The 15,996-nt window shown below is 35.0% G+C and overlaps 2 protein-coding genes across 2 annotated transcripts; both read right to left on the bottom strand.

The window, feature by feature from the left end:
• Positions 1-2,055: 2,055 nt before the first annotated feature.
• On the bottom strand, positions 2,056-8,622 carry LOC116128649 (pyrophosphate--fructose 6-phosphate 1-phosphotransferase subunit alpha). Its single transcript, XM_031414408.1, has 19 exons — positions 8,197-8,622; positions 7,279-7,451; positions 6,895-7,007; positions 6,151-6,225; positions 5,942-6,055; positions 5,783-5,850; positions 5,503-5,586; positions 5,145-5,198; positions 4,821-4,901; positions 4,613-4,706; positions 4,451-4,524; positions 4,157-4,267; positions 4,029-4,073; positions 3,895-3,951; positions 3,708-3,812; positions 3,466-3,582; positions 3,223-3,326; positions 2,914-3,079; positions 2,056-2,562 (listed from the first exon to the last, which is right to left on the bottom strand). The coding sequence occupies exons 1-19, from the start codon at positions 8,284-8,286 to the stop codon at positions 2,440-2,442; spliced, it is 1,848 nt and encodes a 615-aa protein (XP_031270268.1). The 5' UTR covers positions 8,287-8,622; the 3' UTR covers positions 2,056-2,439.
• Positions 8,623-9,517: 895 nt separating this feature from the next.
• LOC116128651 (bZIP transcription factor 60) lies at positions 9,518-11,810 on the bottom strand. Its single transcript, XM_031414409.1, has 3 exons — positions 11,221-11,810; positions 10,514-10,737; positions 9,518-9,996 (listed from the first exon to the last, which is right to left on the bottom strand). The coding sequence occupies exons 1-3, from the start codon at positions 11,664-11,666 to the stop codon at positions 9,749-9,751; spliced, it is 918 nt and encodes a 305-aa protein (XP_031270269.1). The 5' UTR covers positions 11,667-11,810; the 3' UTR covers positions 9,518-9,748.
• Positions 11,811-15,996: the final 4,186 nt, after the last annotated feature.

The raw sequence follows: 15,996 nt of genomic DNA, 5'->3' as shown, positions 1-15,996 counted from the left end.
GAATAGACCATGGAGAGCATCTCAATGGATTTCATAGTGTGCTTGCCGAAATCCAGGGGTTTACCATCATTATTGTTGTGGTGGACAGGTTGTCGAAGTATGCTACCTTCATCCCCGCACCGAAGGAATGTACAGCGGAAGACACGGCCAAGCTCTTTTTCAAGCATGTTGTGAATTATTGGTCTTCCGAAGTCTATAATATTGATCGGAACGTCGATTCACAGTTAGGGGGAGGTACTTTTTTTTTTTTTTTTTTTTCTTATAAGCACTCTGCTTATAAGCTAGTTTGACCAGTATATTACCACATTATCCTTGTTTAATTTTAAAATTCCTTAGTATACCCTTATTTAATGTAGTACTTTTTTTAGTCATTTTATAATAAAATATACTTACAAGCCTAAAGCCACGTTTTACCAAACCGTCAACTACTTATCATTTCCTTATAAGGGGGTGTTTGTCTGAGCTTATGAAAATTAGCTTATAAGCAACAATTGCTTATAAGCTAAAATTAACTTATAAGCATTTGAAATTTTAAGCAATTACGTGTTTGGTTAAAGTACTTATAAGTGACTGATAAGTAATTGACGTGTTTGGTAAAATGTGGCTTATAAGTACATTTTATTATAAAATTACTAAAAAATGTACTACATTAAACAATGTCATACTATGAAATTTTAAAATTAAATAAGGATAATATGGTAATATACTTGGTCAAACTAGCTTATAAGCAAAGTGCTTATAAGCTAAAAAAAAATTATAAACAAACACGTCAGCTTAATTTTACAGCTTATAAGCAAGTTTGACCAGCTTATAAGCTTAGACAAACACCGTCTAAGTATTTTAATCAAACACGTAATTGCTTAAAATTTCAAATGCTTATAAGGACTAATTTTTATAAGCTCAGACAAACACCCCCTTAATCTAATGCAATAACTTCCCTGATGATTGAGTGAAAAATCCAGTTGCAGCTGCACTGAAATGTAAGCTTTATATCCTCCAGTTCCTCCGATTCCTCCTTCATTGCAGTAAGAAAGATGGATGGACTCTATTGACATTGAGTAAGTTCGCACGACTGCGATTTTGAGCCTTTTGGAAGCTAAACGTTTGGAAAATTGAAACATAGGATATATATGGAATTGCCCATGAATCGGAACAACCAGAACATGGATTTTAGAAGCTCTTTGTCACATTATTATAGCACAACTTTACCTTACCCAGAAATATTTAAATAAAGAGTAATACTACACTCATAAACACTTCCCATTAACTCTTTTTTACAAGTGTCACGTATTAACTCACAATTGATTAGTTTGTATGGGTCTCATCTATCCAACAATGGGTCTCGTCTAACCAAACTAATTGCAAACTGTCACATAAGGTTAGTGAGAGATGTTTGTGAGGCTAGTATTATTGATAAATAAATCACTGATATGGTTTTTTTTTTCCTTTTTTAATGATTGAAGGTATTCGGACCAGCTTACATGCACTTTAACTAATCCTTCGAAACCTTGAAACTATTGATCAAGTAAGAGTTCGAGTGACTAGCCCTATTAATAATAAAAAAAAGATTCAAGTCAAAACCTCTTGAGTAATATCAAAAAGCTTGTTTGGTTTATCTCAATGGATATTATTTACTTTACATGTAGCTGAGCCATCAATGTACTCGGTGAACCGTCAAAGGGCTTATTCTTGTTTTATTTTCATGGGATTTGTGACATTTGTCTAGTTATATAATAGATCCTACAAAATTAATTTTTAATGGATGGAACCCGCAAAGGCACGATTTCTATGATCTCTCTTTATTCTAGTTTAATTTTCATAGGATTTGCCTTTTAATGGATTAGAGCCCAACACTAAAATAAGTTTTAGCTCCGGAATATTGTTACGGAATGCATTATTCTTAGAAGAAAAATTCTGATGACACCCCACTTAAAAATTGAAATTTGGAATGGTTGTAATATCAATTATCTTCAGCTTTTACAAAGTCATCACAAACATCAATAAGTTAAAAAGAATCTGAAAATGAATCATTTCTCTTCCATTAGTACCCATGAATTATTTTCCCCATAGTTATCACACACGGTCGTATTAAGTTCTATGCTAGTATACATAAAAGACCATGTCTTATTTCCTCGACCACTATAACATTTCTTGATATCAAAATACGAAAAATGCTTGATGCTACTCAACGTGTTGCTTTTGCATATGCACTCAAGTTCAAAGCCAAATTGATTAGATGAACCAAATTTCACCTTACCAAAACTCGCAAGACATGCCTCTTGTTATTATCTCACACAAAAACGTTGGTACAAAAAGAAAAGAACTCAGTTCGTTACTAAAAGTTCTACACCTGCAATTCATGATGTAAATTAAGAAAGATGACGACCCGGTGCCGAAGAATTCTGGACAACCAATACCATTGACAGCAGCAAGAGATGATTAAGATGTGTGGCCTCCAGATGGAGATGACATTACAGAGAGAACTTCTGTCACCGAAGCCATTACACTCAAGGCTGCTTTCAGTACATCTTGTGAACAACCTGGTTTCACAATCGTTCGAACCTGGGCAAGAAAAGAGAAAAAAAGGTATCAAACGAGAGAGAAATCTTGCACACATACCAAGAGATCATTGACATTCACCCCAAATAACAACCCACTAAATGGTAACTGTGCAAAACAAGAAAAGTGGTCATGATGCAAAAAATAAGTATTCACAGTCCTGTCCTAGATGCTACTGTAACAAATTCTTGGAGTTTTCCACCCCTCATGTTCTGCCAATACTTGTTGGTTTATATGCCAAGATTAGTTTGTCAAAAAGTGAGATTAATCAGTTTGTGTCTCCAAAGATCTGTAAAATAAATATATTATTTTAAAAGAACATAAAGATTTTACAAACAATGTAATATTAAGCACCTTGTCAAGATATACTTGCAATTTCTTTATACGGCCCATGTAATCCTGGTCTTCAACACAGAGAGTTACAGCTTTGGCATCGGCACCAGGACCTTCAAACTGTACAGGTCCAGGATTTCTGTAGAGATCATCCAGCAAGAATTTTGTTGCATTTTGTCTCAGCAGCCTGCAAGTAAAACATCATACAGCAGATAAGAATCACAGTGACAATCAACTAGTACACTACAGCAAAGATGCGAGCAACCATCAGAAGTAGTGAGAAAGAGAAATATTTTGAGATCAATGTCACATTGTGAAGAAAGAACTTACTCATATGCTTTGCCTTTCAGATCCACTGTTGCTGGATGAATAGCAGGTCTTCCTAGAGAAGTGGCACCCGGATGTTGAGACCAACGTTTGACGGTCATCATGGACTAAGGTTTATCAAACATAGTACAAAGAAAATCAACACTCTAGTTAAAGGTAGAGAGCCAAAACAGTAAGAAAGAACAAAATTAATATTTTTCAGTCCATCCTGGGGAGACTACAAAAGGAAAGAGAAAGAAACCCAACTGTAATTGGGGCAGCACCACAACGCCACTTGTTCAGAGGATTCTTCAGATTCGTCACAGTTGCCATGTAACCATTCAAACCAGCCGCAAGAATATGGTAGGCAATGTGTCCAAGAACCTGAATTCATGTTGTATCAGAATTTATTAACAAATGATTCTAGACAGCCATAGCTCCAAGAGAGAGAGAGAGAGAGAAAGAGAGATTTTAATGAGAAGCCACAGCAACATATAATGATAACCTACATAAGCATAGTCACAGTCAAACTTTGATGGCAAGGATCCCCGAGCCTGATAACCAAAGAAGTGGCAAATAGCATTGAATTTTTTACCCTTGTACGTTCCCTCTTTCTGCTCAAAACGGCAACGACATAAGTGACTAGAAATTTCATCATAATAAATGTTATGAAAGAAAAACTGTAGGAAATTGCACCAGTCGCTTGTTCATTTCAGTTTCCACAAGATGTGCCAGAAGTTTTTCTGTCTCAATCTGGAAAATAGCAAGAAAGTGAGATATCTGGAATCCAAAGTTCAATATTTTCTTCACAAGTATCTCAAGCTTGTTACCTGGGATAACTGTGCAGAATCATCCGATTCAGGATGAAGGAGAAGCTGAGACATTTAACATAGCACTATTAGATAGACATCATCACACGTTAATGTCTTTTACGTGAGAAATTTGAAGGGAATAGAACCTGTTTCTTAATAAAAATTGGCAAAAATTCAAATAAGGCAGATGCCCAGGGCGAAAGTTGGGAAGAAATGTTATCAGCAGAGAAACCTTGTCTGAGAAGACTATGAATTTCCTGAGGTACAAAAAATAATGTCAAAACCATGGAATCAAATTTATAACTCATGTAAGAAGAAGCGTTGCTGTTAGGATGAAAGGAAACGAAAATCCATAAACCTATTCTCTCCAGTGAGGGGAAGAGAGAGAACAAGAGCAGAGGCACCACAAAAAGGTGTCACTTCTTTGATGCATGAGTTACCTTCAACAGAGCATACACTTCAGGAATGTTTTCTATAAGCCCTTCTGGCAGCAGGATGACCCCATGATTCTTGTCTGCACCATATATATCAGATAACTATAATTATAATCACCCACAACACGGGAAACAAAAAAAAGAAGAGGCAAAGCTGATATTTAAAACCTTGCTCAGCTCTGGCTTGAACAGCATCACAAATTTGTGTTGTCAGGTCAAAAAGTGTAAGCTTTGAAGCTGCTACCTCTTCACCTAGAATTACCTGCAAAAATGATATATAAAATGATATTAAAAGAGGTTAAAAAAGGAGGGAAAAAAAAAAGGTATACAATAGCTACATTGGACATAAATATTATAACAAGCAAAGAATACAAACCATATTTGGATGAGACTGGAGGGTGCATTCCAAAGCAACATGCGATGCCTTTCGACCCATGAGACGGATAAAATAATAATACTGGAAAGAGAAAAACGTTAGAAGCTTTTGGAAGATGAGTATCAAAGTCCAGTGCAACTAGTAAAACAAATATCAGAGTAAAACAAAGAAGTATTAGTTCATCTATAATGTAAAGTTTCTACCTTACAAAAGGAAAAAAGTTTAAGCTGAAAAAGTTCAATAATGATACATAATGCTCCTGCCTCTCTTAGAAGAGCCCTTCCACAAACCTAAGAGATGCCAAATCATGATAATTGCAATTACCTTCTCAGCAGAGAGAGCATCAGTGCACACATTGCTTATTAGCTGTGAATTGACCTGTGTGTAAAGAAAAACCATCAGTTTTCATACAATCTCCAAGCAATAGTGATTGCTTCTATAACTTTCATAATATTAAAAAATCAGTGAAGAGTATATATGTCATTGCAACACTCCAAATTTCATGTATGTATTAAAATATCAACAGACAACATCAATACCAATATTTAGTTAAGAGTATTCATGCCCAAGTTGCCTTTTCCCAAAATATCTTAGATCAGTTACTTCTAACCATTTTAAGAAGGAAAAAATCAAGACCATTTTACTTTCATAACTAAAACATTTTATAATTTCCAACTAATACCTTGCAGATTGTATCAAAACCAACATTGGTTTCCACAAATTGGTTCCTGAGATCTCCATTCAAAGTAACAGGAACACCAACCACCTGCAAAATTCCAATTGTACACGTTCAGTAAATAGAGGTGACTCTGAAATCACACCTAAAGAAAGTTACATACATTTCCAGGTCTATAATCAAAATGAGAGCATTAAAACAGACCACTAGTTCTGATATAGCGAAACCTATTTATATTTTTCTGGATTTATTCTTTAAAGATGAAAACAAAGACCATGAGAAATACCTTTGTTGGGCAATTTGCTTCGGCAAACGTTTCAGCAAGATAAGCAGCATCTGTGTTTGATGTTACCCCTTCAAAAGTACCAAATTTCCACGATTAAAAATATAAAAATATATTTTTTTTTGGCAACCAAATGCATTAATCCTGAAGCATCAGATTTACCTCCAATAATGACAAGGCCATCCAATTCTAGATCTTTGCATGCATTTAGTGCAGCCTTAACTTGCTCTGTTGTCCTGATTTGATCTTTTGTTCTTCCAAGCAAATCATAACCACCTAGTCAAGCAAAGTCATATTTCGAAGCTTGTTAGACTTCACATCAGATAAAAATAAAATATCTCAACAACACATTGCCCCATGCAACTACCTACCTTGATTTTTGTAGGTTGAAAGGATGTCATCTGTGATCTCAAGAGTCTTCTTTGCAAACAAACCTTCAGAACCACCTGTTGACAGAAGTAAAAAAAATCATCTTAAGAAAGTGACTATACTTAAAAAACAGTAGGTATGAATAAATCCAAATCAGATGCCAATATATAAGATTATTGAATAATGATTACATGTACATACCAAGTGTGATGTTGTAAATATAACATAGGGCATAGAACAAAATATTCAAACCAAAAAAACTATTAAACTATAGGGGGAAAAAATTATATATATCTATTAAAACGTTTTGGTCCTTGGACACAAATAAAGGACCTCAATTCTAGGTTTTATGCAAGTAAAAATCCTCAAAAAGAAAAATATTTCGCTATTCCACACAAGGTGCACAGCATGTTAGGAGTTCACGCAGATTTATTCCACATTCTAAAGGGTAAATCACGATACTGAGCAATTACATAAACACGTTACCATTAGAACACTTTAGCTTAAAAGAACTTAAATGCATAACTTAATGAAGAGCATTATCCAGTGTAACAATAATTACAACAAATAAGATAGGTCATGTGGTCAATGTGTAATAATGGTGAATAATGATAGAGGCACCCGGACCTCAGATCAAATAAATGTAGAAGTTTTATGATACTAAATAGGGATACACTTGCACTAGGGTTTAAAACAACTGTATGCTTGCTCATGCAAAAAAAAAGAAAAAGAAAAATGAAACTTACCCAAAAACCCCAGCAAAGTACTTTTAGGGTTGTGTAGTTTAATTGCATCGTAAAGGCCCCAAATGACATTGTGTCCACCAGGAGACTGTCTTCCACAGAAGACAATGCCCACCCTATTAAAGGAAAATTTATCCATCAGTCAAAGCAAATAAGATCACTTTTTTCCTTTCAACAGAAAAAATCACCAAATTCCACGTTAACTGCTTCAAATCATGGTATGCGCTATTTAAAGTAATTTAAGAGTGTTAGGTTAAGAAGTACAAATCACAGAAAAATTATTTATCATTATCAAAACAATCCCCAATGCTTTCTGGGGAGATCAAGATTTCAATAACAACTTATTGAAAGGTATGTATAAGTAATAATCAAATGCACACAGCACACCTAATAGCTGGATGCTCGGTTATGATTTGAGCATCAGGTACTTTTGCAGTTGCCCGAAGAAAGTGAGCCAAAGGCTGACCAAAAGTATGTGGAAAGGTTCGGCTTATGGTGTGGGTATCAGCTGGGTCAGCAGTTGTTGTTGAATCACCAAATTCCACCCTGACAGTAGTTCCCTGCAGAATTGAAATTTCAAAAAATAAGAACAATAAAATCAGCATATTTTCTAACAAATAGTCATAAATGCAACAGATAAAAATATCTTTTCTTCTAAAAAGAGATCTTCAAAAATGAAACAAATGCACCAAAGCATCAAATAGAGTATCTGCTGTGTTGAAAAGATGACAAGATGAGTAAGCACATAATAAAAGCCAATAGATGAAAGGTTAGTAAAAGAAAAACAGAAGTTATAAGTTTGTCAATTTACATCTTTTCGTGTCCATATACATGACAAAATTGACTATAGTATTTGATGCTTGATTGCACTAAAACTAAATGTAACTGGAAAGCAATGCATTAAAGAGTGCAACACTGAAACCGAAATATTGATATTTATTTATAATTTACAATAGCAACAAGATGCATGCGATCTCCTTATTTATTTATTTTTTTTTTTTTTTTTTTTTTTTTTTGCCAATAAAGACAAGATCTAACGGTATAAATCAGCCAAAACAATCGCCATCTCAGTAGATCTACTCTACAACCAAACCACAACAACCGAAACGACGAATAGAAAAACATTAACCCATCAAAATTCACCCAAAATAAAAATAAAATAAAAAGCCAAAACTTAGATTCAAAAAGAAAAAAGAAAGAAACAAAAACCAGAAATGAACGCTACAACATAAAATCATCGATATAACATACACCTCAAAAACAGAGTAAAACATATTAAACAGTTCAATAGCGATATGAATTAACCTGGAGGCATGGAGGAAGCTCCGGCTGGTGGTGAGATCGGAGTTTTTGAAGGTCAGAGAGTTCTCTGGGAATGCCGAAATCTGAGTCCATTGTTTTCTTCTTCTTGTTGTGTGCTCGTTAGCAGTGTTGTAGTTGGGGGTTTTGATTTATTTTTGTCTTTGTTTCACTATAGAGTATAAACCTTTAAAAGACCGTTTTTATAGGGGGGAAAGGACCCGGCGATACAACCAACCAAGCCCACCTGTTTTATTTTTGTGTGAACCCCTTGCCATTTAACCCTTTCTTTTATATATTATTTCTGATAAACCCACTGATTTTACATCACTGCCCCCAGTTTCATGAATTGGTTGAGATGTTTTGCTTTCCCTCGTTGGGGGCAAATTATTAACCCCCATGTTAACATGAATATAACTCTAATGCCATTTGCTAAGGATGAATTGCAATCTATAATACTGTAAAAAGTTGAAAAAACTTTCTATTACTAAAAAATAAAAAGTCAAGTTTAAGAAAAGAGTTAGGTCAAAATAAAAAATTAATTAAGGACAAATCAGTAATGACGCATCGTTGGTGAGACAGGAAAGCTGACTGGAAGATGTAAGGATAAGAAGTATCTTGTCATGCACATTCGGTGAATATGCTGAGAAGGGTAATAATGTAACTTAGGAGAAGCCCACTGACTTACCAGTACCAAACAAAACAAAACCTAACTAAAACGAACACTGGTTGTATCATGTATGAAGTCTGGGGGCATCCCTTTACCTAACCCTCTCCACATGGGCATGTTTATCGGATTTAATTTGATTTTGTCCTCTATTCGGTTGGCTAATTCCCATCCGTCAACATCAGCTTTAATTCCCTAAAACAGATGCTTGAAAATGACGAAAGTTTTCTAGATAGATAAAGAATCTGAGGATAAAAAAGTAAAAGCAACCACCAACTGGCACTGCAAAAGATGGCATCATGAGGCCGAGCGCACGACCCAGCAATCATAAAACTGAAAATATATAGCAATTACACCTGAATTTCAAATCAGAATCATCATCACCAATTCTAACATTTTTCATCTTTATATGATCAAATTTTCTTACGAACGACTCGAGTCTAGAGAATGTATTCCTTGCGCCAAAATTCTTGGGGATTTCAACTGCCATTCATTAGGTTTAGAGTTGGCCTCAAATTTCAATACGCTCGCTGGATTGTTGCTCAAGTCAGCTCAACTACCAACCAGCCCAAGGATTTGTGGATCAGATTCTGGTCAAGTGAATTATTCAAGGTGATGTATTGTATCTTAATTTTTTCATATTGTCAGAAATCTCCAACAGGAACAAAATTATAAAATATTACCTCATGAACCCAAATAAGAAACTATCAATACTATCATACAAAAATAACTTAAAACGAAAGCACAGAGAACAGAGTTCTATAACACATCATGGTTCTTATTGACAGCACCGGTTACTACTACTGTAGCATTAAAACTGCTCCCTAATATTTTAACCTTCACCATCCCCTCATAATAAAAGATTCGATAGGGGCACTAGTAAAGTAACTCTCATGCCAAAACTCTAGGAATATCATCTCTCATTTTCATCTTTGTCCTTGAAGCTTTGCATCTCCGAGATTTTAACACTGAGAATATCAAAACCTTAGTTCCTGCTCCTCTTGGAGCTAGATTTCCTGGAGCTTTCTCTTCCACGTTTTCTAGTGGAACCAACTCCAGATTTGTCTGGATTAGTGTGGGCAGGGTAAACAGGCACATGGTGCCCAGGAACCAAAGCAGGGAACCCAACAGCAGGGATTCTGCAAATCAACAAAGACCAACAATAATCAGAATACCTAAAAGATCACTGAATTAAAAGAAACACGTCAAATGAAAGCCACGAACAGTGAACTTGGTAACTAAATGAAACATAACTGGAATCATAATTTGGCAAAAAGCTGTACAAACTCAGTACTCATTATTGAATGACAATGGTATCGGCTGTCAATAAAACATATTTAAAACCATGAACATGCAAATACTTTCTAATTTATTTATTCTTTATTATTATTAATTTTACATTTGGAAGAAAATGTGCTTAAACAGAACAATGTTATGTGTAATAATGCCATATAATTAAGTTATATTGTATTGCAGAATTACACAAGCCTGAGAAGAATCAGAATCAACCCTAAATTAATGCAATCAGCAGCAAAAGAGAACCGTGTATATATTTATCTGATACTCCAATGAGCAAATAATCCAATAAAGATACTAATGACACAATAAGTATCAGAAATGAGCAAAAAGAAAAGGGAGATAATTCATGATTCATACCCAACAAGAGCACGGCAGACTCCTGCTTGGCCGAGGATGCACCAAATGCATTGCCCTTTTGTAAACTAAGACGAAGAGCTTGATTCTCTGCAACAACACACTGAAGCAACCGCCCCAGTTTCCTGCATTCACCTTCTAAGTACCTACTCTTCATCTCAAGATCCTTCACAAACATCTTCTTTCTCTCCCTCGATCTAACTGCTGCATCCCTATTTCTCAACTGCCTGGAAAATCATATCAATTACCAAGCACCCCTTTTAATTCTCATTCCCATACAAATCAGATAGCATTTAATTTTCCAAATTTATACATTATTAAATAAATATAATTGTCCCTATACATGATAAAAGCACCAGAGCTGGAACAAAGACATAAATACTGGACTTCAAACTTACAAAAAAAAAATCCTCCACACAGTTCAATCATATTCACAAATTTAAAATAAATGCACACATAAAATTAGCCAGCCATGTCCTGTAACAAAGACATAAATAATGGACTTCAAACTTACAAAAAAAAATATCCTCCACACAGTTCAATCATATTCACAAATTTAAAATAAATGCACACATAAAATTAGCCAGCCATGTCCGATAATTACTAATTACATATGAAAAATTGCCTATTATTAATCTCCAGGATCCTAATTAAACCTAAAAAAACAGTATTCGGTTTTAAAATGATATTTCTCAAGGAACTAGAGATACCTTCTCCGTTTCTTGGAGATGGGATCGTCAGCGCCAGCGTCATCATCATTATCATTGTTACTGGTGTTATTTTCGCTGTTATTGTTGTTGTCGTTGGCTTCTAATTCGTGAACCAGCTTCTCTTCCTCCTCCGGGGTAACAGGAACAGATTCATCGGAAACATTAGAATCTTTATCAGTTGCCACGTCAACGACCTCCGCACAAGGAGCAGGAGAATCAACAAGTATATCTGAAAAGAAATCGTCGAGCGATTGCTGATTCAGCGGCTCTAAATCGTCATCATTATCCTTCATTAACAAACTCTCGACCTCCGCCGCCCATGAAGATACCGAAACATCAGATGAGGGATTCGAGAAAGTCTCCACCGGTGATGGATCCGACAACTCCGAGAAAAGATCGTTCCAATCGATGTCACATTCGATAAAGACGTTATCTTCCATATCCATTTACTATCAAAAATAAAAACAAAAATTGAAAGAAAAATGAACAAATATAAGAAGAAGAAAGAAGACTATGGTTAAACCTACAGAGAATTATTTCGTTTCATAAATGCTCAAAGGCTGCCTAATATATCGGCAGTCTTTGACGCGTATTTAGTTCCTTTGTGAGCAAGCAAAAGACTACTTTACGGTAATTACCTCAATCGTTCCTGGTGCAGGTCCCACAGGCAACACATTAACACTTGATTACGTGGACCAATTAAAAACATTTCTTCACAGAATTAAGTTATTCCGCGTAACATGTGATCTATTAGACTGCGTTGCCGTCATTCGACCAATGAAAACACATTTAGTGGAGGATGAGAAGCGATCTGGGCTTTACACGTGCAACAATCCGGTCCCCTTTGAAAACTAAAATTAATTTCGAAGGTCGATTTTTTTTTTTTAATTTTAATTTTATTATTTTAACAAGCAGGTCGATTAATCTCTATAAGTGACCAACGGTCTTAGAAGGCAAAGAAGTTCAAACATGAGATTTTATGCCTTAATCACATATTCCAACACTCATCCTACCATTTGACATATCCGAGTTTGGATTTTGTTTGAATTTACATCAAATTAAAATCTAAATTTCTTTTTTCTTTTTTATTAAATAATTACAAAACAACAACGTTAAATTAGTGAAATCAAATGCCTTGAAGGGGATGATCGTACTTTGTTGTCGATAGAGAACTTCTTCATCCAAAAACATTCTTTTTATTCAATAACAAGACCCTTATAGAGTAGTATACTACTTTAGTCCCAGAGATTTGTCAAGTGTTGTGTTGTTGTATCACTTTTGCCTAAAATGCTCAATGTCGAATAGTACTTGCAACCAATTTCAAATACAATATAAGGTGCAGTCTTCACCTAGCATCCCATTAATTTCTGACAAATAAAATCAATTAAGCAATTAGGAATCAGGTTAAAATGTTGTCCAGCAATAAAATCTAGTGAAAAGATTATAGCTTAGGAGTTCAAATTTCATGCCCCAGGAGTAAGGCTATGAGCACTGACATTAATCATCAAACAGAATTTTCAAATATAACCAATTTGTAGGCAATGTAAATATACTTCCCAATTAATTACCAATACCCATAAACCATTTCTTAAACATTATCATTAGACAAAAGCCTGTCATTCACCCTAACTGAAAACTGGGTATCCAATAAATTTCCAGCATTATACTAGTGCATAGTGTGCTCAGAAGCTTGAATGATCCGGCTTACTGATCAGTAATGAATATGAAACAACACTTCCAGGACATAAAGATTGTCAAGAAAACAGAAAAGCTTTTCAATCATATTGAAAACTTTGAACTTTGAACAACCTGCCGCAAGGACTAATGGCTGGAGTCAATAACCATGAGGTGCCTACATTTGTCTACAGGGAAAATGATACAGTCACCAAAAAAGGGATACTGAATTCATGCACCGATAGACGTGACACCATCATGACCGTTGATTAATTATGAATTTTGTTTTTAAAAAAAAAAACAGATGGTGCCACGTCTTGTTCGGTGCGTGAATTCGGTATATTTTTCGGTAATTGTAGCATTGCTCTTGTCGACAGAAATTCACATAGTTCTTACCGAGGACAGAGTAAAAAACACAAGTACACATCACCGATGGCTAGTTCGACCAATTTAATGATGCGACATATTCTTGCTCTACCCACGATGATAACAAGAAAATTGAACTTGAACTTACTTCAGCAATTCACGTTAAAATAATCTTTCGCATCTATATAATGAAACAAAATCAGTTTACTTTCCCAGCCAAATTACACTTTCCTCTTAAATCATGAAAGAATCGAAGTACATGATTGAGACACTAAGTGATCAACTTCTTGTGTATTCTGACAAATTCTGTATTCAGCTTGTGCAACTCAGGAACAGATTTGACCCTAAAAGCTTTGCTTGAAAGAAAGAAAGAAAGAAAGAAACATTAGGGAAAAAAAAAGTATAAGATCATGAGGCCGAGCGCACGACCCAGCAATCATAAAACTGAAAATATATAGCAATTACACCGAATTCAAATCAGAATCATCATCACCAATTCTAACATTTTCATCTTTATATGATCAAATTTTCTTACGAACGACTCGAGTCTAGAGAATGTATTCCTTGCGCCAAAATTCTTGGGGATTTCAACTGCCATTCATTAGGTTTAGGTTGGCCTCAAATTTCAATACGCTCGCTGGATGTGCTCAAGTCAGCTCAACTAAACCAGCCACAGGATTTGTGGATCAGATTCTGGTCAAGTGAATTATTCAAGGTGATGTATTGTATCTTAATTTTTTCATATTGTCAGAAATCTCCAACAGGAACAAAATTATAAAATATTACCTCATGAACCCAAATAAGAAACTATCAATTTATCATACAAAAATAACTTAAAACGAAAGCCAGAGAACAGAGTTCTAAACACATCATGGTTCTTATTGACAGCACGGTTACTATACTGTAGCATTAAAACTGCTCCCTAATATTTTAACCTTCACATCCCTATAATAAAAGATTCGATAGGGGCACTAGTAAAGTACTCTCATGCCAAAACTCTAGGAATATCATCTCTCATTTTCATCTTTGTCCTTGAAGCTTGCATCTCCGAGATTTTAACACTGAGAATATCAAACCTTACTTCCTGCTCCTCTTGGAGGTAGATTTCCTGAGCTTTTCTTCCACGTTTTCTAGTGGAACCAACTCCAGATTTGTCTGGATTAGTGTGGGCAGGGTAAACAGGCACATGGTGCCCAGGAACCAAAGCGGGAACCCAACAGCAGGGATTCTGCAAATCAACAAAGAACAACAATAATCAGAATACCAAAAGATCACTGAATTAAAAGAAACACCTCAACGAAAGCCACGAACAGTGAACTGGTAACTAAATGAAACATAACTGGAATCATAATTTGGCAAAAGCTGTACAAACTCAGTACTCATTATTGAATAACAATGGTATCGGCTGTCAATAAAACATATTTAAAACCATGAACATGCAAATACTTTCCAATTTATTTATTCTTTATTATTATAATTTTGCATTTGGAAGAAAATGTGCTAAACAGAACATGTATGTGTAATAATGCCATATAATAAAGTTATATGTATTGCAGAATTACACAAGCCTGAGAAGAATCAGAATCAACCCTAAATTAATGCAATCAGCAGCAAAAGAGAACCGTGTATATATTTATCTGATAATCCATGAGCAAATAATCCAATAAAGATACTAATGACACAATAAGTATCAGAAATGAGCAAAAAGAAAAGGGAGATAATTCATGATTCATACCCAACAAGAGCCGGCAGACTCCTGCTTGGCCGAGGATGCACCAAATGCATTGCCTTTTGTAAAATAAGACGAAGAGCTTGATTCTCTGCAACAACACACTGAAGCAACCGCCCCAGTTCCTGCATTCACCTTCTAAGTACCTACTCTTATCTCAAGATCTTACAAACATCTTCTTCTCTCCCTGATTAACTGCTGCATCCCTATTTCCAACTGCCTGGAAAATCATATCAATTACCAAGCACCCTTTTAATCTCATTCCCATACAAATCAAAAGCATTTAATTTATCAAATTATACATATTGAATAAAATAATTGTCCATAAACATGATAAAAGCACCAAAGCTGGAAAAAAGACATAAATACTGGACTTCAAACTTACAAAAATCTCCTCCACACAGTTCAATCATATTCACAAATTTAAAATAAATGCACAGATAAAATTAGCCAGCCATGTCCGATAATATAATTACATATGGTGTCTATTATAATCTCCAGGATCTAATTAAACTAAAAAAGAGATATCTGTTTTTAAAATAGGCATCCCTTTACCTAACCCTCTCCACATGGGCATTTTTATCCTCTATTCGGTTGGCTAATTCCCATCCATCAACTTCAGCTTTAATTCCCTAAAACAGATGCTTGAAAATGACGAAAGTTTACTAGATAGATAGAGAATCAAAGGATAAAAAAAAAAATATTACACCAACCAGCAATTGGCACTGCAAAAGATGGCATTATGTGCAGCAATCATAAAACTTAAAAGGCAGAACGACTTACACCTACCTAAGGTTTGGAGAGCTAACAGATTAATATCTAATAGGTTTCAAAAAGATAAACAGGTATCTTCCGTTAGGGAAAAGACTATAATACCCTTTGAGAAATATTAGTCTATTTTTTTAATTACTTTTAGACCCCTTAAGTTTATTAATTCCATCAAATACCCCCAAAAAAAAGTTTAAAAATTAACAAAAACACCCTCATCTACTCATACGTGCCAGATT

This window comes from Pistacia vera, unplaced genomic scaffold (genome assembly GCF_008641045.1).
Source record: "Pistacia vera cultivar Batoury unplaced genomic scaffold, PisVer_v2 Contig200, whole genome shotgun sequence".
NCBI lineage: Eukaryota > Viridiplantae > Streptophyta > Magnoliopsida > Sapindales > Anacardiaceae > Pistacia > Pistacia vera.
Note: the sequence above shows the minus strand (reverse complement) of the source record. Positions and strands in the feature narration are given on the sequence as shown.

What these genes read in the sequence shown, in the direction of transcription:
- LOC116128649 (XM_031414408.1), bottom strand. Translation starts at nt 8,286, where the DNA reads ATGGACTCAGATTTCGGCATTCCCAGAGAACTCTCTGACCTTCAAAAA. An exon ending in TCCAGTCTCATCCAAATATG is followed by an intron (nt 4,707 to 4,820) that starts GTTTGTATTCTT and finishes TCATTTTTGCAG; the next exon opens with GTAATTCTAGGTGAAGAGGT. An exon ending in GTGGTGCTGCCCCAATTACA is followed by an intron (nt 3,327 to 3,465) that starts GTTGGGTTTCTT and finishes GATAAACCTTAG; the next exon opens with TCCATGATGACCGTCAAACG.
- LOC116128651 (XM_031414409.1), bottom strand. Translation starts at nt 11,666, where the DNA reads ATGGATATGGAAGATAACGTCTTTATCGAATGTGACATCGATTGGAAC. An exon ending in ATCTCCAAGAAACGGAGAAG is followed by an intron (nt 10,738 to 11,220) that starts GTATCTCTAGTT and finishes ATGATTTTCCAG; the next exon opens with GCAGTTGAGAAATAGGGATG. An exon ending in GTCTGCCGTGCTCTTGTTGG is followed by an intron (nt 9,997 to 10,513) that starts GTATGAATCATG and finishes GTTGATTTGCAG; the next exon opens with AATCCCTGCTGTTGGGTTCC.